Raw genomic sequence first — 23,339 nt, forward strand, 5'->3', positions numbered from 1 at the left:
TCTTTCTCCTGTTGGTCTCTGATACCTTACTGATACCCATCTGCTTCAGGAAGAAGCCATATTCCTACTATCACATATTAGAATGTGGTCCAATTCAGGAAAAGAATCAGGGCTTCTACTTCTTGATTTCCCCGCACCCCCCCCCCCCCCCCCCCCGAAAAAATAAAAATGAACAAGAGGATTATGTGCCCTATTAGATGGTGAGGTCAATGAGAGGGCCATAAAGCACCATACTAATGTTGGCTGGTCTGTTCCAGAGGGAGTTCCTCTACAGCCCACAAAAGGTTGCATGCTGCACAGCAAATACAGCCCCTGCCGCAGAAGCAGCAGCAGCCAGACCAAGAGGTTGATGACACCACCCCCTCTTACCCACAGAGCTGACAGGGACCATGCCAGCTGGGGATCGGCATCTGGGACATTTTTAGTATAGTTAACAGGGGCGTAGCCAGACTTCGGCGGGAGGGGGGTCCAGAGCCTGACATGAGGGGGCACATTTTAGTCCCCCCCCCCCACCCGCCGCCATTGCCGACACCCCCGCCGCCAGCACTACCACCAACAACTTTGACCTCTCCTCCCCCCCCACCGACGACCCTCCGCCCGTCGTTTTTTTTTTTTTTTTTTCTTTTTTTTTTTTTTTGCAAAAGAGAGCAGCACCAGCTTGATAGTCACAGGACACTCTACACCTCAGGGAATAGAGTGTGGAACACTTGTTAAATACCGTTAAATACCTATGATAAACCCAAAACCCTACATATTTTCACAAATTTTATATTTTGTTGATTAGTTATTAGTATTCTGAATTTGCAAAGAATTTCCCAACAGTTGAGTGACATGAGTGCATTAATATAATTTTACTGTGAATTTTGTTAACACCTATAAACTAGCTAGAAAGGTATTACATTTTTATTAAAGTAGAGCAAAGTTTGTGTTACTCTAAAAGAAGAAACCTGAAAGATTTAAATAAATGGAGAAGGAACATAATTTATGAAGATAAAGTAACAAGATGTATGTAAAAGAGATTGTGACACATTCAGGGCACCTTTTACAAAGCAGCGCTACTGATTAGCGGTGCGCTGAATTCGAAGAGTCTCATTCAGTTCCCATGGGCTTCTTCGCATTCAGCGCATGCTAATCTGTAGTGCTGCTTTGTAAAAGGAGCCCTTAATTTTAAACTATGATAAGCTTGTTTTAAAATAAACATGTTAATGAAATTTTTTTGGTAAATGCAGCACAAAATCGACTCTGAATTTTTAACCTAATATGCAGAATTTTCAAGTGCTTGCTATGGTCATGAGAACATAAGCATTGCCATACTGGGACAAACCAAAGGTCCATCAAATCCAATATCCTGTATCCAGCAGTGGCCAATCCAAGTTACAAGTACCTGACAAGATCCCAGAACATTAAAACAGATTTTATGCTGAACAAGTTGAAGTTGTGATCAGTAGATGTACACATTCACTTTTCTTCCCAGTTGTGGTTGATACTTAGTTTTTACATATTGAATACATGTATTTGTAGTACATTTATTATGGCTTTTAATTTTGACCGGTGTCCTTGTTTGTTATCAATTATGCCCCTGTTACCATGGAGTTCTTAGCCATGACACAGAAAGTTGCACAGTTATGCCTATTTTAAACTGCATCAATTGAGAAAGTGGAAATTATTAGAATCATTATTTCCATTTGACTTTATGGCAGACAGTAAAGGTAAGATAAGGTTAAAGCATTTGATACACCGCCTTTCTGTGGTACAACCAAAGCAGTTTACATATTATATACAGGTACTTTCTCTGTTCCTAGTGGGCTCACAATCTAAAAATAGCTTATTTTTTTTGTTCTCTAGTGGCTTTGTTTTCCTTCGATTGATCTGTCCTGCCATTTTGAATCCAAGAATGTTTAATATCATCTCAGGTGAGAAGGTTTTGAAATTATTTTCAAATGAATAGATTATTACTTTATGATCTGGAAACAATTTATGATCTGTTTAACCACTTTTAAAGTCATACTTTTAATCTTGAATTTTCATAGAGATATCACGTAAATGTGGCACCCTTCTTGACCAGCATATATATATATATATATATATATATATATATATATATATATATATATATATATAAATAAAGGTAAGAAGCAAAAGAGTGAAAAAGCAGCCTGCACCAGCCGGATAGCCACAGGATACCCTACACCTCAGGGAATAGAGTATGGCACACTTGTTAAATACCTGGGCAGTGCCTTCCAAAAAGTGGGGCAAAATAGACAGAGATAACTTGCTGATTGATGTTTTGATGGTAGATGGCAACCGGTACAAAAGGGGATTAGGAGAGTATTCAAGTAGTGATAGATCCATGAATAGGAAGGCTTATGAACCAGTAAAAGAATTTTATAACAAATGTGGAAAAGAACAGGAAACCAGTGGAGGTCAGCAAGTGGTCATACTTACTTTTCCAAAGAGTAAATAAGCAGTAGTATTCTGAACTATTTGCATACAGTGGTAAAATAAGTTTTGTACTGCAATAGTGAAAATTAAAATAGTCCATATGAATTCACAGAAGAGCAGTAACCAGAGAACACATATCTTTGGGCCCATAGAAGAGCTTGACAAGCACAGGCAGCTCCTTGTGACTCTGGGCAAGTCACTTAACCCTCCATTGCCCCATGTAAGCCTTATTGAGCCTACCATGAGTGGGAAAGCGCGGGGTACAAATGTAACAAAAATAAATAAAAAAAAATATATGCCATAAAATGAAAAATGAGGATTTGACATTTGAGTCATAAGAAAGTAGGGGGGAGTCAAAATGCACTGCCAGTCTGAGTGAAGCAGCTGTACCCTTAACCAAGGGGGGTTAGCAAGATCAGGGCAGTAATCTGTAAGGCTTCTGACTTATAAGCATTTAGTATCTAGATTTTGCCAGAGAGCCAGTCAAATGTGGCATCGAGACAGGTATTTCAGACTTCTAAGGTCAGGCATGGAGGGGTTTCTGTGGGCTATAACTTGAATGTCATCTGCACAAGGAAAGAAACTGAAGCCTGAATCCAAAATTGGGGTAGCAAGGGAGGGCTAGAAATAGATTGAACAAAACTGGTACAAGTACAGAATCTTAGGGAGAACTGTTCGAAAGGTGTAGAGAGGTAGAGAACAAGAGACTGGGCATCTAAATGGCAGATGATGTTTAATGTGAGCAAGGGCAAAGTGATGCATGTGGGAAACAGGAACCCAAATTACAGCTGTGTAATGCAAGGTTCCACATTAGGAATCACCGACCAGGAAAGGGATCTAGGCGTCATTGTTGATACGTTGAAACTCTCTGTTCAGTGTGTGGCGGCGGCTAAGAAAGCAAATAGAATGTTACATATTATTAGGAAAGGAATGGAAAACAAAAATGAGGACGTTAAATGCTTTTATATCGCTCCATGGTGCGACCACAGCTCAAATACTGTGTGCAATTCTGGTCACTGCATCTCAAAAAAGATATAGGGGAATTAGAAAAGGTACACAGAAGGACACCAAAAATGATGAATGGGATGACTTCCTTATGAGGGAAGGCAGAAGTGGCTAGGGCTCTTCAGCTTGGAGAAAAGACGGCTTAGGGGAGATATGATAGAGGTCTATAAAATAATGAGTGGAGTGGAATGGGTAGATGTGAATCACATGTTTACTCTTTCCAAAAATACTAGGACTAGGAGGCATGCAATGAAGCTAGAAAGTAGTAAATTTTAAACCAAATCGGAGAAAATATTTCTTAACGTGTTATTAAACTCTGGAATTAGTTGCCAGAGAATGTTGTAAAAGTAGTTAGCGGGGTTTAAAAAAGGTTTGGATAGCTTCGTAAAGGAAAATTCCATAGACCATTATTAAAATGAACTTGGGGAAAATCCACTGCTTATTTGTAGGATAAGCAGCATAAAATGTATTGTACTGTTTTGGGATCTTGTCAGGTACTTTTGCCCTTGATTGGTCATTGTTGGAAACAGGATGGTGGGCTTGATGGACCTTCGGTCTGTCCCAGTATGGCAGTACTTATGTAGGTCATATTGGTGCTGAGCCATCTAACCAGATGTGTCTGCCTATTATGTTATACTTTGCATGGTTTTCGTTAGTGGCAGAAGTTTAAATTAAGAGCATCCAAGCAAAATATTTAGAAGGATATTCACTTCAAATTAATAGCTGAAGTGGGGACCACCCCTCATTCAGTGGTCCCACCCTGCACTTTAGGGACACTGTAGGTGGACTACATGGAGGCCCCATTTAGATTACTGTGTGCAAATGTGGAAACCATACCTTCAAAAAGATATAAACAGGATGGCATCATTCCAGAGGGCAACTACAAAATTGGTCATTGGTCTCTGTCATAAAGCATATAGGGACAGACTTATAGACCTCGATATACATACTGTGGAAGAAAGGTGGGAGAAAAGGGATATGATAAAGAAGTTTAAATATCTCTGTGTTATCAATGTACTGGAGGTGAACCTTTTTCAAATGAAGGAAATCTCTGGAATGAGAGGCATAGGATGAAGTTAAGAGGTTATAGACGCGGGAGTAATCTATGAAAATACTTTTTTTTACAGAAAGGGTGGTAGATGCGTGGAATAGTGTCCCGGTGGAGACAGTGTCTAAATTCAAGAAAGCGTAGGACAGGCACGTGAGAACTCTTTGGGAGAGGAAAGGATAGTAGATGTTGCAGAGGGGCCCACTGGATGGGCCATTTTACCTTTATCTGCTGTCATGTTTGTACGTTTCTATATGGCAATGGTTTTTATACTGCTTTACTTTATTCCTTTTATATATTGTCCTCCCTAAGTTACAACTGAGCAGTTCACAATATTAAACCTTGGAACATCTCAGCATAATTTACAGTATGACTCTCTTCCCCCCCCATTTCCTCTCTACCAAAATATTGAATGAAAAAAACAGGATGTTATAACCTACTAGCAGCAAGCATCTCTTATTTAAGTGGTTAACTTGCATTGTTCTAAGTTTGTAACTTCCTGATTTTAGCTTTTCTAGCCTTTTTTTTGTAGTGTTGGTATAGATAATTATATCTAATGTAGGTAAAATATTGTTACTATGGTTCACCAGTTTCTTGTGCAGAAAAATGTTTCCATTTGTAGTTAGGGAATGCAAGGACTTTCCTTTAGCATAATTTGTACTTGTTTTCATGGATTTCAGTATAGCTGAGAAGTTATTTGATCCATTATCTGAGTTGAACGCTATTCTCATCTTAGCCTGCTCTACAGTATCTCTGGAACATGATCTTACTATCACCATATGGAGGTATAATTGGCAGTTTTACTTTCTAGCTATGGTTAATGAGAGAGACACTCCTGAATATACATTTTTGCAGTACATTCTTTCTGTACCTTTCATTCCCTCACCACATTCCACAGAACCTCAGATCACTTCACTTGCACTCTCCTTACCCTGCCAAATGCCTTCTGATTCTTCATTCTCTCCCCACACCCATCTCTGATCCCATGATTCTCACCTTGCAGCACTTCTGGTCATCTCTTTAATCATTCTGTTTGTCCTTCTTCCTTCCATCTTGCTGCTGCTGATTGCCTTAAGAACTTCAAAGCTGGTAATTTTTTTTTTAACACTTAGTTTTAATTCCTTCTGGTGACACCTTGCGATGACTTGTCTCTCTGTGGTATGCAGCCTTAGAGCCATGAAGGGTCTGAGCCACTTATGAACTTGTTTAGCCTCACCCCCCTGTGGGTGTGAAAGTACTGGAAAAAGCCCTCTCCGTTGATAAGCGAGGAAATCATTCATGGTTGCCTTGGGACTGTTTAGGTCTCTGTGTGTAACAGTTGGTGGCTGGCCTTTTTGTACACTGATGTCACTGATTAGTTGCTGGCAAGCTGACTTGTATGCGGCATTGATCACTATGTGAAAGTCAAAGATAGGCGCAGTGCCCCAATGGGTGCACGGAGCCGCCCATAACATGGCGCCGTGCCCCAATGGGCATGCGCACCTGTACCAGCGGGGTGTGAGCAAGGCGTGGCGGGCATGTTCCTGCCGCCCATGGGCACCCTGCTGGTAAGGGCGGGGGACAAAAAGGGGTTTATTTTCAACAGTTTTTATTGATGACTCAAGATTATATAATTTAACCATGAAATATGACATTTGAAATAAGACAGCATACTTATATACATATCCAGAACTGTATCATCAATATTTTATCATTTTCTCCCTCCCTCCCCTCCCGTCATTGTGCCATAACCAATAGACCTACATTTGTATTATTAAATGAGGAGAAAAAGAAATCCTATTAACAACATGACTCGACTAACATAGCTTCTAAAATTCTACAAGCAATTAGTTTAACAACTTAGCCTTCTCATGTGAGTAATCAGGAGCGTGTTTCATCAATGCCTTGTAGGATTCTCTCCTCCCCCTCTCTCAAATCAGTATCTCCAGAGCCCACATGGATGCATATTTTGTAAAATGATTACCTAAAATATTAATTTCAATTAGAATCTCATATTATACAATGTTGATATTACTACTGATTCTTAGAATATCGAGCCCACCCATATAAGTCTGGGAACCAAGAACTGAATTTCCTAACCAGGTATCCTATCCCACCATCTAAAACTCCCTCCCCCCCCCCCCCCCCTTCCCAAAGGAGAAAAGAAAAAGAAAAAAAAAACCAACCTCTTCCTCCTAATCCGCTCCCTCTCCCCGCCCTCACATACCATTTAATACTAAACTACGCGCCCGAACAGACAAAGATTGTATATAAGGTCGCCAGATTCTCAAAAATCCCACTCTTGTCTTCGGGGAGGGTCCCACCGCCCGCCGCTCATGCAGCAAAAGATCATGTAGCTGATTTCTCCAGTACCAAAAATCAGGGGGATCCGCACTCAACCACCTATTCATGATCAACTTCTTCCCCAAAGTGCAAGCTTTACGTATGAATTGGCTATTGCCTCTCTTTTGGAAACCAAATAGTTCAAATTTGTCCAATAAGATCCCTGATGAAGAAAGAGGAATCCTAGATTTCAACAACCCTTCTAAATATTTAAAAATCTTCTTCCAGTAGGCTTGTATTAAAGGACAGTCCCAGAGACAATGAAAGAATGTCCCCTCCTTCCGCCTGCACTTGGAGCAAAGAGGGTCTGACACCCCCCCCCCCCCCCCCCCCCATCTTAAATACCTGCACTTTAGACATATAAGCTCTGTACAAAATTCTATATTGGCATTCTCTAAGATTAGCATTGACTGATACCGCCGGAATACGGGACACTAATTTCCTGTAATCTAATTCCAAGTTGGCTCTCTGCAGATCTCGCGCCCAATGCGCCTCGACTGCCCTCACATCTTTGTCAGGCCCTACCTCCCATAGAATCCTATATATACCCGAAATAGTGAGTCGGTCCCCTGGCACTGCCTTAAAGAACTCTCTAAACTTCCTCCCATGTCCACTATTCAACTGATCTTGATTGAGGGTCCTAACATAATGTGCCAATTGTTGGTAAGCAAATTCGTGTCTAAGATCTATCCCCACTCCCAAAGCACCTAAACTCAGTAATCCTCCCCTCAACCCCAACACGTGTTCCAACCGTGTGATTCCCAATGAGGCCCAGCTACGAAATACTGGATTCTCTGAGCCAGGTGAAAATAATGGGTTCCCCTGCAATGGCAAAAGATCCGTAACCTCCGACGACAAGCCCCAATATCCAGTGAGATCACTCCAGACCGCCCTCAAGGGCCCTAACAATAAACTGTCCTTAAATGTAGCTGGCACCATTCGCTTTGGACCATGTAACAAAAAATACAGATGATACGGATGGAAAAAATCCTTTTCTAATTTCCTGTTCGTGTAGTCCTGCCGATCTAATAACCAATCCCCTAAGTGCCACAATAGACATGCTTGATTATAGCGCTTAATATCCGGGACCCCCATCCCTCCCACTCTCCAAGATCCTAACAATAAGCCCATGGGGAGCTTAGGCTTCTTTCCCCCCCAAATGAAAATTTGCAGATGTTTATAAAATTGCCGCATGTCTGCACTACGTAAACGTAATGGCAACACCTGAAGCGTATACAGCCATCTGGGGAACTCCACCATTCGGAACAGTTGTACCCGCCCATGAAGCGTAAGCGGCAATACTGCCCACTTTCTCAACCGCTCTCGCATGTTTTCCAACAACCTGGTAAGATTTAAATGATAAAAATCTGCAGTCTGCAGAGTCACCTGCACCCCCAAATAGGTAAAATGTTGCTGTGCCCATTTTAAGGGAAAGAATTCCCCCCATTCACGTTTCACTGTATCTGAGGCCGTAAGAGCCAGGGATTTAGAGACATTTATTTTAAAACCAGTGTAGTCCCCATATTCTTGGAATAATTCCATCAGAGCCTCCAGGGATCTCTTGGGATCAGTAAGGTGTACCAATATGTCGTCCGCAAAAGCTGAAACCTTGAACGTAGAGGATCCCCAACCCACTCCCTTCACTTCAGGGTGAGACTCTATCTCTCTAATCAAGGGGTCCAACGTAAGGACGAACAACAACGGGGATAAAGGACACCTGTGGCGCGTGCCCCGCCTTATCGGAAATACTTGGGACCTTTCTCCATTGATCCACATGTAGGCCTGCGGATTCAAATAAAGGGCCCCCACTGCATCTCTGAAAAACCCCTCAACACCTATCTTCTGCAAAACCGCAAACATAAACCGCCATGCAGCTCGATCAAACGCCTTCTCTGCGTCAAAACTGACCAGCAGAGAAGGCGTTTTCTGCTCCCCCACCCTTTCCAACGAAGCTATGAGAGCCCTCACATTACTTACCACTGAACGCCCCCTCACGAAACCAACCTGTGGCGATGCTATGATATCTGGGAGCACCCTTGCCAGTCTATTTGCCAGAATTTTCGCATACAATTTGGTGTCGCAGTTCAACAGGGAGATTGGTCTATAAGACCCCATCTCCTCTGGGTTTTTCCATGGCTTTGCTAGTACAATTATTTTCGCTGTATTAAAGGCATCAAGCGCCGATTCTGACCTGGCCAAGGAGTTAAACAGTTTCAACAAAAGAGGCATCACCTGCTCCCGTAACATCTTATAAAACGCTGTTCCATATCCATCAGGGCCTGGCGCCTTGTGCATGTCACTCTGCTGCAACGCCAACATTAATTCACCTTCTACAATGGGCGCATTCAGAAACTTTGCCTGAGCCGGGGAGATCCTCGGGATTTCCATATTGTCCAGAAATAACATGCTATCCGACATCAACTCTGTCTGTTCCTGATATAACTCTGCGTAGAACCTCTGGAACCCCGCCACTATTTCCTGCGGAGACCTCAGCATGGTGCCCCCCTGCCCTTTCACCTGCAGAATTCCAGATGGCCCTTTCTTTCCTCGGATTAAACGCCCCAGCAAAGTCCCTGCCTTATTTCCATACATGAAAAGCTAATGTTTATAGTATTGTTGTGATTTCTGTACTCTCTCATGCAGCAATTCATTTAATTCTCTCTGGGATGCCAGATAAGCTAGCTTCTGTTCTCCCGTCGGGTCCCCTCCAAACTTTATCCTCTGAATCCTTACCTCCCGCTCCAAACGGATGATCTCTGTATCCCGTCTTTTCTTAACCCACGCTTTGTAGGCAATGATCTCTCCTCTCATCACTGTCTTTGCAGTCTCCCAGTATAAACTAGCCTGTTCCTCATGTGCCTTATTATGATCCGCAAATTCTCTCCATTTTCCTCCCAAGAATTCCTGAAACTTCGTATCTCTATAGAGCTCCAGTGGAAATCGCCAACCTCCTCCCTTTCCTACCTCCCCTACTCTTTCCAACATCACCCATAGGAGAGAGTGATCTGAGATCTCACAAGGTCCGATTTCTGCCTCTACCACCTTTGAGAATAAAGCCTTAGAGAGAAAGAGGTAATCAATACGGGACATGGAAGAATGTGCCCTTGATAGATGGGTATAATCCCTACTTGTAGGATGCAAGACTCTCCAAACATCCACCAAGTCCAAGGTGGAACACAAAAAAGGCAGACCTCTCTCATAGTGTCGTTGCCCCTGTCCCAACCCACTGCTCTTATCCACCAATGGATCAAACACTGTATTGAAGTCACCTCCTAAAATAATATTACCCCCTTGGTATGAGGACAACAATGCGAAAAGCTCCCTGTAAAATTTTTTATCATATACATTAGGCGCGTAGACATTGCAGAGAATATAGGTAAGTCCCCCCAACTCCACCTCTACTAATACGTATCTGCCCTCTGTACTCCTCTTGATCAATTTAATGGACGGCTGCAATCCCTTACGAAAAAGTATTACTACCCCTGCCTTTTTGTTACAAGCTGGGGAACCCACCACTCCTCCCACCCAACCTTGGTGAAATTTATCATGCTCCATGGCAGTCAAGTGCGTCTCCTGCAAGAATGCGATGTCCGCTTTATGCCGGTTCAATGCCTGCAAAATTTTTTTCTGCTTTATGGGCGATGAGACCCCCCCCCCCCCACATTCCAAGATATTAATTTAAAGAGCCCCACCAATCCCATCTATTACACTGCAAATCCAACTTCTATCTATACAATCTTGAGAGTGCACCCCCCAGCCCTTGGGTGCCCTCCCCGATCCCCACCGTACTTGTTTCTGCCACCAAATGCTTTTCCTGAAGATTAGGAAGAAGAGCAACAACCAAGAGAAAACAAAACAACAAACCAAACCCAACATCCCCCCTCCTCTCAACCCCTCCCCCTTCCCAGTTCTTCCATCCCCTCCCCTCCTCCCTCTCTGACCTCTCCCCCTAAACCTCCTCTCTGTGTTCTCTCTAGAGAACTAGTCACGGCTCTGCCCCACCCCCTCCCTCACAGCACAACTATGGGCTGAACTTAGTAGAAACCCCATCTCCTCAGAACTACTACAAAGCATTGTTGCTATGCTATCTCTATAAACCAACCATAAACTTACACATGCCTGCCCCAACTGTCAGCAATATGAATGTGCTTACAGTTTCAACATCAGGCCCCCTCCCCTCAGTAACAGATGAATGTTCCCATGCTACATACTCTTATAGCGAGGGGCCAGCTTCTTGCCCTGTCCTTTTAACATTCAAATGAATTCCTCTTGCATTCCTGTGCTTCTCGATCCGCTCCAAACTAGTTGCTCTCATTCTTCGCAGCTTCAGCTCGGTCTGTGTGCCCTCTCTCCCGCTTCAGCCTCTGAACTGCCAGTCAGCTGTTTAGCATACTGCAGAGCTTCGGTCGGTGAGTTGAAAAATCTGGGCTTACCATCCTGCTGCACCCATAGCCTTGCTGGATATAGTAAAGCAAATCGAGCTCTCTTCTTGAACAACTCCGAGCATGCTTCCCCATACTGTTTTCGCTGCAGCGCCACTGCTGCAGAGAAGTCCTGGAAACATAAAATATTATGCGTTTCATATATCACTTTGCCAATCTGACTCCAGGCACGTAGTATTTCATGCTTATGGGTGTAATTAAGAATTTTACATATTACAACCCTCGGGCGCCCAGCTTCTTGCCGCTGCTGACCTAGGCGATGTGCCCGCTCTATTTTCAAAGTTTGTTCCAGGGATTTCAGCTGCAATATTTTAGGCAGCCAGGATTCTAGGAATTCTCTTAGATCGACCTCTCTCAGGGACTCAGGGAGTCCAACCAGCCGAAGATTATTCCTCCTCGCCCTGTTCTCAAAATCTTCTAATTTCTGTTCCATCTGCACAAACTTCTTCCGCCATTCCTCGTTCTGGCCTGCCTGCTGTGTGCAACGATCTTCAACCTCAGACAGTCTTTGCTGAAATCCCACCATATCGGTGCGTAACCCCTCCAGTTTGCCATCCATTGTGTCCAGTTTCTCCGCAATCTTTTGTAACTTTAAATCTACAGAGCTCTCCAGCAACTGCGAGACCTCCGCTGCAATTTCCGCTGCCCAGACAGAGCTTACAGTTTCTGCCGAGGGGCCGGTGTCCACCATCTTGCTGTCCCCTGCTCACCCTCGTGTGCCTTCTTTCCTCTGTGCTTTGGAGGCCATCGTGCTTATAATTGATTGTCTCTGTTTTGACCGCTCCACTGTTCCAAACCTGTTTATGCTGTATTTGGGTTTCAAAAATCGCTTCTCGTGCTGTCAGGGGTCGATTTTACTATGGGGGCCTCGGAGCTCTATCCTGCGGCATCCTACCCGCTGCCTAGCATCACGTGACTCACAAAAAGGGGTTTAAAAGCCCCTGGGCGGTGCCCGGACGACCTCTTCAGGCATCCGGGCACCAGCATGCACCCGGCCCCCCCATCCCCAGTTTATTGTGAATTGTACCTGTATATATCTTGTTGCAGCTTTGGCGGGGTACCCAAGCCTGATGGTGTAAGCTAGGCAGCTGGGATAGCTGTGCCTACGGTTGAGATCCCTTGCTGTGCGGCGGGGAGCTCTGTTTACAATTGGTCAGTCTTGCTATGACGGCGGACTGGGGTTGGATATTGAGCTGAGGCTGGATCGGCTTGGGTATACCTAGGGTTAAGATGTTTTGTATCTAAATAAAGCTGCGGCCGAATTGTGCCATGTTAAGAAAATACCTTGTGTCATGTTATTATTGTGTGATTGTTGTAAATATCTGAAAACCTTTAAGCCCGAGGGGTCTCGGTTGCCTATGTTATGGTTAGAATTCCATGGGAAGACAGGCCACAACCAAGAGAGCAAATGTTTGTGTGAGAGGGTTTGGTAATATATTCACAGTGGTGGTGTCTCTGGCATGCATTAATCTCTTGATCTCTCCATAATACTTTGACTTTGGGCTTCTTTAGTAGTCTGCAAACTCCAGTTCCTGACATGTCACCTCGGCAGAGCAGCTGAAGGTTTGCAGTGGGGGCAAAGGTGGTGAACCAGATGAAGCAGAACTATGGGTCTAAAACAGCCCATGGCCCATTTGACACTTCTAACTTAAGGGATTAATAGCTGGTTAAAACATAGGAAAAAAAGTTAGACTAAATGGCCAGTTTTCTCAATACAGAAAGATAAATAGTGAAGTACTGTAGGGACCTATACCAGAACTGATGCTTTTTAACATTTATAAATGATCTAGAAAAGGGAGTGACGAGGTGAATAATCTTGTAATCTACAGAACTTTTAACTGGAGTTACTAAGCCCTACATAGATTACTCCTACCTGGATACAGTGAAGGAGTTTCCTCAATATCAGATGTGCCAAGCATGCATGGAGCTGGCATCTGTGAATGTATTCTAAGTTAAATCACAAATGGATTATGCGAAATTGCAGGAGGACCTGGAAAGACCAGGATAGTGACAAACAAATTTAATCTGGTTAAGTGGAAAATGGTGCACAGAGAAAAAAAAATCTTAACTTATAGCTACATGACATTGGGTTCTGTATTATAAGTGAACACCCATGGAAAGTATCTTGGGGCCATTGTGGCAATACATTGAAATCTTCAGGTTGGTGTACAACAAGGTAAGTGAGAACATAAAACAAACAGAATGTTAGGAATTATTTGGAAAGGAGTAGATATGAAAATTGCATGCTGTGATGCCTCTATCAATATATGGTACAACAACATTTTGAATATGATGCCATACCTGTTCCTTAACACCTCAGTCACTACACACGCACCCGTAACACCTCAGTCGTTACTTATGGCCCCCATACACATTCTCTTCCTTGCCCTGTCCCTTCCTAATCTTTTCCCCTTCCCCCCACCGCTGTATACCGCACGATCTCACCGCCCATCCATGTCCTCTCCCGTCCTGCTCACTACTGCATTACCCTACCCACCCCCGTCCCCCACCACCTCACTGGCCTCTCACTTAAACATCTATCCCCCCTTCAATCTGTTCAGAACTCTGCTGCCCGTCTTATCTTCCGCCTAGACCGATATGCTCATATCACCCCTCTCCTCAAGTCATTTCACTGGCTTCCGATCAGGTACCGCATACAGTTCAAGCTTCTCCTACTAACCTACAAATGCACTCGATCTGCAGCCCCTCCTTACCTCTCTACCCTCATCTCCCCTTACGTCCCTACCCGTAACCTCTGCTCCCAAGACAAATCCCTCCTTTCAGTACCCTCCTCCACCACTGCCAACTCCAGGCTCCGCCCTTTCTGCCTCGCCTCACCCCATGCTTGGAACAAACTCCCTGAGCCCATAAGCCAGGCCCCCTCCCTGCCCATCTTCAAGTCCTTGCTCAAAGCCCATCTCTTCAATGTCGCTTTCGGCACCTAACCACTACATCTCTACTCAGAAAATTTAGACTGCCCCAACTTGACATTTCGTCCTTTAGATTGTAAGCTCCTTTGAGCAGGGACCGTCCTTCTTTGTTAATTTGTACTGCGCTGTGTAACCCTAGTAGCGCTCTAGAAATGTTAAGTAGTAGTAGTTCTGGTCATCCCATCTCCAATAAGTTATAGTGGAACTAGAAAAGGTACAACAGAGAGCAGCAACAATAATGAGCGAGGGGGTGAAACAACTCCCTTTTGAAAGGCTAAAGAAGTTTAGGGCTCTTCTGCTTGGAGAAGAGAAGGATGAGAGGAGATAAGAGATCTGTGAAATCATAGGTGAGATGAATATGGAACTATTTATGCTTTCAAATTGTACTTTTTTAAAGGACATGCCATGAAACTTTAATAGGTAGAAACAAAACAGCAAAGATGACCAACAAAAACAAAAAACATAAAAAAAAAATATATATATATATATAAAAAAACGTCAAAATTTAAAATTAATCATAAGATATGTATTTAAAAGATAAAAAGGTTTGACTCATTTAAGAGCAGCAACCACGGCCTCTCTGGGCATATAGGAACAGAATGAATAGAAATGGAATAGGAGGGGGAAGGCTGAGCTACTTTGGGGAGGACAAAAATTCAATCTGCAGTGGCTTTTTTTTGGCAAAGTTGTGAACTGTGTTTGAATTTGTATACCTTTTTTGCAATAAAGAGATTTAAAAATTACAATATAAAACATGGAAAACTGTTTAATGTGGATGTGAGCAACAAGAATTGGATCTACTGTTCAGGATCCTGCAGATTACTTTTTACCTGGATTGATTACGTTTGGTGGCAGGATGCTGGGCTTACTGCATCCTTTGGTCTAACCTCTTATGTTATTATGTAAGCTATAAGACAACTTAATATAGTGGTTGCTAGCTCTGTTTTTTTTAGGATATTAATGGTGAATACACATGAGATAAATGTTCCTATACTTGATCTCCAGTGTACACAAATCTATCTTCTGCTTATACAATGTGGCTACATCAGACTAGTTATGGTATGGGACCAGATATGGGAAACACTAGCTTCAGGTTAATTGATGTTGGCTTTTGGGCTTTGTAATTCCAAAAAAAGTTGTGCCTCTAGAGATCCTAAAAACAAGCAGTTGACCACAAACTTTAGGGGCCTACTCGGAGACATTGCTGTGCACAACCAAACAGAGACTTAGTTTCAGTTCCTAGCTCTGGTGTTCTATTCCTTGGATCAGGTGGAATGCTATATAAGCAGTGTTCACAGCCACTTGGGGTGGAATAGGGAGCAGACAAGGATGGAGAGAGTCAGCTGTTGTGCAGCAATGATACCCTGATGCTGGATTTCAGTGACATGATGAAAGTAAGTTGGGAAGGGAGTCTTTTTATCTCTGATGTAACTTCCTGCTTCTACATAGGCGGGAAGCTTCAGAGTGGCCTCGAGTTAGCACAAGCAGGCTGTTTGAATCACTTGCTGCCACTGACTGCTACAGGAAAAAAGGTGAGGGAAAAACAAACAGGCTAAATTACCCACATGCCATAAGGAAGTTAATGGAACCTTCATGCTAAATATACTTTAACTTGGCCATACATTAATTGACTCAATTATAGTGAGTCCTTGGGTTTGCTGTGTATGTTCCATGGCAGTTTGTTAGTTCTCATAACAAATTTTAACCAGATTAGTACAGATATTTTCTGATTTCAAAAACACAGGAGGAATACGTCCAATTCTCGATCTACGAGACTTAAACAAATTTCTCCACAAAGAAAAGCTTTTTGCATGGTATCTCAGGGGTCACTATTCCCTGTGATACAGTTCAATAATTGGCTTTGCTCTCTAGACCTCAGGGAGCTGCATATCCGCATTCATATTCTACTTGCTCACAGAAAATATCTTTTCCGCTGTAGGTTTCTATCAGTACACGGTCTTACCCGTTTGGCTTGGCACTTTAAGTATTCACAAAGTGGTAGTTGTAGCTGCAGTACTTCGGAGATGGGTCTTCCACATCTTCCCTTACCTGGATGACTGATTAATGAAAGCAGCCACTCAGAAATCTGCCACCGCACCCATGAAGTCAACAATGCAACTCCTAGAACTCGTAGTCAACTACCCCAAATCACATCTTCAACCAGTACAGACTTTGGAATTCATAGGGGCTCTTCTCAACACAACTCAAGGTCGAGCGTTCATTCCTCAGCAGAGGGCAAACAATATAATACATATCACCACTCGGGTATCCCTGGTGATTCATATCTGCACGTTGGATGCTCCACTTCCTCAGTCACATGGCATCAACAAACACCATTGACTCTCACCATTGTTTTCGAATTCCTCAGTGGATGCTGTTATCACAATGGACTCAGGCCACAGGGCTCCTTCCTGCCTGTATTCAGGTAACTCCATGGCTCCGCCAGTCTCCTCATTGGTGGATGGTGTGGTGCAATCTAACCCACGGCCTCCCATTCCAACCCCTTCCATATCACAAGGTTCTCATCACAGATGCTCCTAAGACAGGGTGAGGAGCACACCTTGATGGTCTCCGTACACAGGGTTCTTGATTCCTTCAAGAACAAAAGATATCATCTCAGTCTCCTAGAGTTGCAAGGAGTCTGGAATGTTCTCAAGACCTTCCAAGATTGAATTCTCAACTAGGTGTAATACAAGTATGCTCAGAAAATCAGGTGGTGATGTATTACCTGAACAAGTAGGGAAGAACCAGATATTACCTCTGTCAGCAAGCAATCCAGATTTGGATGTGGGTGGCTTCCTGAAACATGTTCCCCAGAGTTTACTTAGCCAGAAAGCAGACTATCCTGTCAGACAAGTTCAGCAGAGTCCTTCAACTTCACAAATGGTCTCTCAGCGCCTCGGTCGTCCATCAAATATTTCAGCAGTGGAGAACACTGGCGATAGATCTGTTTGCTTCTCCTCAGAAGAACAAAATTCACCAATTCTGCTCTAGACTCTGTGCTCCCAACCGCATAGTCCCATATGCCTCTCTACTTCATGGGGGAAAAATCTTCTCTATGCTTTTCCCCCACTGCCCCTAATTAGGAAAACTCATCTCAAACTCACCAAGACCAAGGAACCATGATTCTAGTTGCTGCTTACTGGCCTCAACAGATTTATTTTCTTCTACTCCTAGAGTTGACATCCAAGAAACTATTCAGGTTGGATCCTTTCCCAACCCTCATAACTCAGAATGGAGGATCCCTTCTTCATCTGAGCCCTCGTTCTCTAGCCCTCAGAGCATGGTACCTGATGATGAAGAATTGCAGTCTCTGAGGTACTTCTTGCTTTCAGAAAAGTCTCTACAAGAAAATGTTCACACCTAAAATGGAAAAGGTTTTCCTTCTGGTGTTTTTCTATCGCTCAACCCTATCTCATGTTCTTTACCTACTCAGATAAAACTCCTCCATCTTTCTGATTCTGGCCTCAAGACTAACTCAGAGTACATTTGAGCACCATCAGTGCATTTCATGCTAAACTTCATAATAGACCGATTTCAGTGCATCAACTGTTTTGGCCCTGTTGGAGAATTCAGCAGCCTTACATTCATATTTATGTATCATAAGAATAGCTGACCACAAGAATGTTATATTCAGTGAAGTGGTAGATTTCCAATTATGTAAAATCATTTGTATAGTAAGAGCAATTAGTATATCAAGCAATTTGGAATGCCAAATAAGTGTTCAGTAATTGCTAAAGAACAAAACATTATCAAATCAAAAGTTAATGGAGAAGTGATGGGTAGTATATGTTTAATAACAGACCAGACTGAATCCCAAAAGGGATGAATACATGGACAAGCAAAATCATATGTTCTAAGTCACCTAATTGAACATTACAATGCCAACATAGGTTGGATGGACTAAGGTTAGCTCGATGTAACCTACTAGGTGTCCAGATAGCTTTATGGAATACAGAGAAAAGTGATTACATTAGACTAATGGATGCTGTAGGGTGTAAGGTATGGGAAAATAAATTATTCCATGCTGGGACATCACCAGACCCTGAAGTATTTTCTGACCATAATGAGGTGGTAGCTTTCTTAAGAAGAAATTACTTGGTTATCATAATTTTATAAAATAAAGACTTTGTATGGCCTTGTACACTGCTAATAAGGCAGAATTGAAGCAATTCAGAGGACAGTGGTAAAGGTGAGAACAATTTGAGGAAAGAAGATAAGGCAGTGTTCCAATTGATGCCAGTGATAGAATTCTATATATGGTAACTGGTATTTCTCCGAGGACAAGCAGGCTGCTTGTTCTCACGACTGGGTTGACGTCCAAGGCAGCCCCTCTAAACCGGAAGAAAAATCTCGCGGGAGGTCCCGCACGCGGGGTACGCCCACCGCGCATGCACGGCCATCTTCCCCCCCCCCCCTTGCGCTCCCGCTCAGTTTTTTCGATTTCCGCGCTGGAGAGAGACGCGTTTTCGTCCCTCTCCGTGACAGCCCCAGAAAACCGTTTTGCGGCCTAGTCCGCTATTTCTTTTGATTTTACGTGCCCCTTTTTTTCCTTTCTTAAAAAAAAAGTTCCCTTTCGTCGAGTTTTCTCTTTTTTGTTTCGCTTCGTCGCGGCCGGGTCTTCGGTATCGGTACCGATGTCGACGTCTTCGGCGCAGACTATGGCACCGACCCCAGGAGTACAGGTTCCCTTGGCCCAACGACCTGCCAGCGGCGGTGAGTGACCGAGTTGGCAGTCCGCCCGGCCGCTCCCGCTGCTCAGGGCCATTGGGATTGAACCCTGTCGGATCCGACCCCCAAAGGGCGCAGACACTCCACCTCGTCCATGCCGCGGAGCGCCAATGATGGGCATCGAAAGAAAGTTTAGAAGAAGCACCGTCATCAGTCACCCATGGCGCATGGGACTAGCAGCTCCGGGACGTCGAGAGACTCGGTCCCTAAGAAGCACCAGTGCCGGGAGGAGCGCTCCCCCTCTATTGAAGAGGTGTTGATGCGCAGGTCGTCAGGTAACCCGGTACCGTCTCCTGGGCCTGGGCAGCTTCGAGCACTGACGCCCGCTCTGGCCCCCCAGCCTCTCCCGACAGCGGGCCTAGACAAGTGCCTCCGAGCCATCCTCCCAGGTATCCTGGAGGGGCTGATGCGCCAGGCCTTGCCGGCACCGGGGGTGCTTGCGCCTGCGGTGCCGTTGATGGAAGCACCAGCTGGTTCTGGCCCTGTGATGCGGTCTTCGACACCGGTACCGCTTGCGGCACCGGTCTCGATCGCCACTCAGGTGGAGTCCCCGCCGGCGCAGGAGTCCACCTCTCGGTACCATCATCGAGGATGTGGTTCCTCGGGGTCGAGACGGGCCCGGTTGCGGTCTGAGCTCATGTCCGACACCGAGGAGGAGGCCTCGTGGGGGGAGGAGGAGGAAGACCCCAGATATTTCTCCTCCGAGGAGTCTGCGGGTCTTCCCTCCGACCCCACTCCTTCACCGGAGAGGAAGCTCTCGCCTCCAGAAATTCTCTCCTTCGCCTCTTTTGTCCGGGACATGTCTATTAGCATTCCCTTCCCAGTGGTCACCGTGGATGAGCCGAGGGCTGAGATGCTCAAAGTCCTCAACTATCAATCACCACCTAGAGCAGTGATGGCGAACCTATGGCACGCGTGCCAGAGAGGGCACGCGGAGCCCTCTCTGTTGGCACGCGCGCCACCGGTCGCCTCACCCGAGACTTTGAGCCATCCCACCAACCCGGCGTCAAGCATTCCTTCCTCCCTCCCTCCCACCCGGCACCAGCCCGCCCAGCCTCCATCCCTCCCTCCGAACCCGAAGAAATTTAAAAGTCTTCCCTTGTCCAAGTAGGCAGCATCAGCAGTAGCAGCGAAAAGCGTGCTGCTGATTCGGTGCGTCTTCAGCCTTTTGTCTCTCAAGCTCTCTGGTCCCGCCCTCATTTCCTGTTAGGGCGGGACCAGAGAGCTTGAGAGACGGAAGGCTGAAAACGCGCCGAACCAGCAGCACGCTTTTCGCTGCTACTGCTGATGCTGACGCCGCCTACTTGGACAAGGGAAGACTTTTAAATTTCTTCGGGTTCGGAGGGAGGGAGGGATGGCGGGCTGGTGCTGGGTGGGAGGGAGGGAGCCCTGGTGCACACCGGGTGGGAGGGAGGGAGTGAGCCCTGGTGCTTGGGTGGGAGTGCTGGGTGGGAGGCCTGCCTGGTGCTTGGGTGGGTGCGTGGAAGGCCTGTCTGGTGCTTGGGAGGGAGGGCTGCCTGGTGCTTGGGTGGGTGTCCTGGTGCTTCGGTGGGAGTGCTGGGTGGGTGGATGGACCTGGTGCTGGGTGGGAAGGAGGGAGGCTTGGGTGGCCTGGTGCTTGGGTGGGAGTGCTGGGTGGGTGCATGGCCTGGAGGGAGGGAGGCCTGGTGCTGGGTGGGAGGGAGGAAGGCTTGGGTGGGAAGCCTGGTGCTGGGTGGGTGCATGGCTTGGTGCTTGGGTGGGAGGGAGGGAGGCCTGGTGCTGGGTGGGTGGCCTGGTGCTGGGTGGGAGGGAGGCCTGCCGCTGGGAGGGCAGGGGGGAGAGGAGGGTGGCTGGAGGGGGGGAGGGCAGGGGAGAGAGGAGGGTGGCTGGACATTTGTGGCTGGAGGGGAGGGGAGGGTTGCTGGACATGGATGGAGGGCAAGAAATGAAGAAGAAAGGAGGAAAGTAAAGAAATAAATGGAAAGGAAGCCCTGGAAACGGAGTTAAGAGAACAGATAGAGAGCAGCAGAATCAGCGACTAGGACCAATATGGATAGAAAAACAAAATCACCAGACAACAAAGGTAGAAAAAATCATTTTATTTTCATTTTAGTGTTTGGAATATGTCCAATTTGAGAATTTACATCTGCTGTCTTATTTTGCACTGGGTATACTGGAGCTGTTATAACTTACAGAAATGATTTATAATGAAAGAAAATCATGTTTTTTTTCTCCTATACTAGTATAATATTTTCAATGATGTCTGTTTATATGCGCCATGGCTGGTGTAAGGGGGTGTGGCTATCATAGGGGTGGGGTCATATGTGGTGACCCCGCCCATAATGAGTACCGGCACTTCGCAATGAGTAATTAGATTTTGGGTTGCTGTTTGGGCACTCGGTCTCTGAAAGGTTCGCCATCACTGACCTAGAGAGTCTTCCACGGTACCGTTGCACAGTGTCCTCAAGGAGACACTGCTTTGGAACTGGTTGAAGCCCTTATCTAATCCCACCATCCCTAAGAAAGTGGAGTCCCAATACAGAGTCCACACGGACCCGGAGTTGATGCGGCCTCAGCTGCCACATGACTCAGCGGTCGTGGACTCTGCTCTCAAATGGGCAAGGAGTTCGAGGGATACCGCCTCGGCGCCCCCGGGGCAGGAGTCTCGCACTCTGGACTCGTTTGGGAGGAAAGCCTACCATTCTTCCATGCTCGTGACCAGAATCCAGTCATACCAGCTCTACACGAGCATCCACATGCGGAACAATGTGCGGCAACTGGCGGACCTGGTTGACAAGCTCCCCCCGGAGCAGTCCAGGCCTTTTCAGGAGGTGGTTAGGCAGCTGAAGGCATGCAGAAAATTCCTGTCCAGGGGTATTTGACACCTGTGATGTGGCATCCAGAGCCGCGGCCCAGGGTATAGTGATGTGCAGACTCTCATGGCTGTGTGCCTCTGACCTGGACAACCGTACCCAGCAACGGCTGGCGGATGTCCCTTGCCGGGGGGATAACATTTTTGGTGAGAAGGTTGAGCAGTTGGTGGACCAACTACACCAGCGGGAAACCGCTCTCGACAAGCTCTCCCACCAGGCGCCTTCAGCATCCACCTCCACAGGTGGACGTTTTTTCCGGACCAGGCAGGCTGCACCTTACGCTTACAGCAAGCATAGGTACAACCAGCTGACCCGAAGGCCTCCTCAGGCACAGGGACAGTCCCAGCGTGCTCGTTCCCGTCAACAGTATGCGCCTAAGCAGCCCCCTACAGCTCCACAGCAAAAGCAGGGGCCGGGCTTTTGACTGGATCCATGGGAACATAGCCGCCATCAAAGTAGCCGTGCCGGTCGGGGGGAGGTTGACAGTTTTTCACCAAAGGTGGCCTCTCATAACCTCCGACCAGTGGGTTCTCCAAATAGTGCGGTGCGGATACACCCTGAATTTGGTCTCCACCCCACCAAATTGTCCACCGGGAGCTCAATCCTTCAGCTCCCACCACAAGCAGGTACTTGCAGAGGAACTCTCCGCCCTTCTCAGCGCCAGAGCGGTCGAGCCCGTGCCACCCGGGCAGGAGGGGCAGGGATTCTATTCCAGGTACTTCCTTGTGGAAAAGAAGACGGGGGATGCGCCCCATCCTAGACCTGAGAGGCCTGAACAAATATCTGGTACGAGAAAAGTTCAGGATGCTTTCCTTAGGCACCCTTCTCCCCATGATTCAGAAAGACGATTGGCTATGTTCCCTGGATTTAAAGGATACTGCCAGCTCACAGACAGTATCTGCGATTCTGTCTAGGGACATGTCACTTCCACTATTGTGTGCTGCCTTTTGGGCTCGCCTCTGCACCACGGGTATTCACGAAGTGTCTCGTGGTGGTTGCGACGTACCTGCGCAAGCTGGGGGTGCACGTCTTCCCGTATCTCGACGATTGGCTGGTGAAGAGCACCTCAGAAGCGGGAGCTCTTCGGTCCATGCAGTGCACTATTCAACTACTGGAGCTGCTGGGGTTTGTAATAAATTACCCGAAGTCCCATCGCCAGCCAGTCCAATCTCTGGAATTCATAGGAGCTCTGCTGAATTTACAGACAGCTCATACCTATCTTCCCGAGGCGAGGGCTCAGAACCTTCTGTCCCTCGCCTCCCAGGCCAGAACGTCCCAGCAGATCACAGCTCGGCAGATGTTGAGACTCCTGGGCCATATAGCTTCTACAGTCCATGTGACTCCCATGGCTCGTGTTCACATGAGATCAGCTCAATGGACCCTAGCTTCCCAGTGGTGCCAGGCCACCGGGAATCTAGAAGATGCCATCCGCCTGCCCATCAGTTGTCGCAATTCGCTGTGCTGGTGGACAATTCGGACCAATTTGAGCTTGGGACGCCCGTTCCAAATTCCTCAGCCGCAAAAAGTGCTGACGACGGATGCATCTCTCCTGGGGTGGGGAGCT

General features: G+C 46.1%; 1 protein-coding gene across 1 annotated transcript in view; it reads left to right on the forward strand.

Annotated features, from left to right (window-relative positions):
- The window catches only part of RASA1 (RAS p21 protein activator 1), a 385,986-nt gene that overhangs the window by 301,846 nt on the left and 60,801 nt on the right, over positions 1-23,339 (forward strand). Inside the window, exon 21 of the mRNA XM_030193361.1 lies at positions 1,846-1,913. Coding sequence (XP_030049221.1) covers positions 1,846-1,913 — 68 coding nt within the window. The remainder of the gene's footprint in view (positions 1-1,845; positions 1,914-23,339) is intronic.

Source organism: Microcaecilia unicolor, chromosome 2, assembly GCF_901765095.1.
Source record: "Microcaecilia unicolor chromosome 2, aMicUni1.1, whole genome shotgun sequence".
NCBI classification, from domain to species: Eukaryota; Metazoa; Chordata; class Amphibia; order Gymnophiona; family Siphonopidae; genus Microcaecilia; species Microcaecilia unicolor.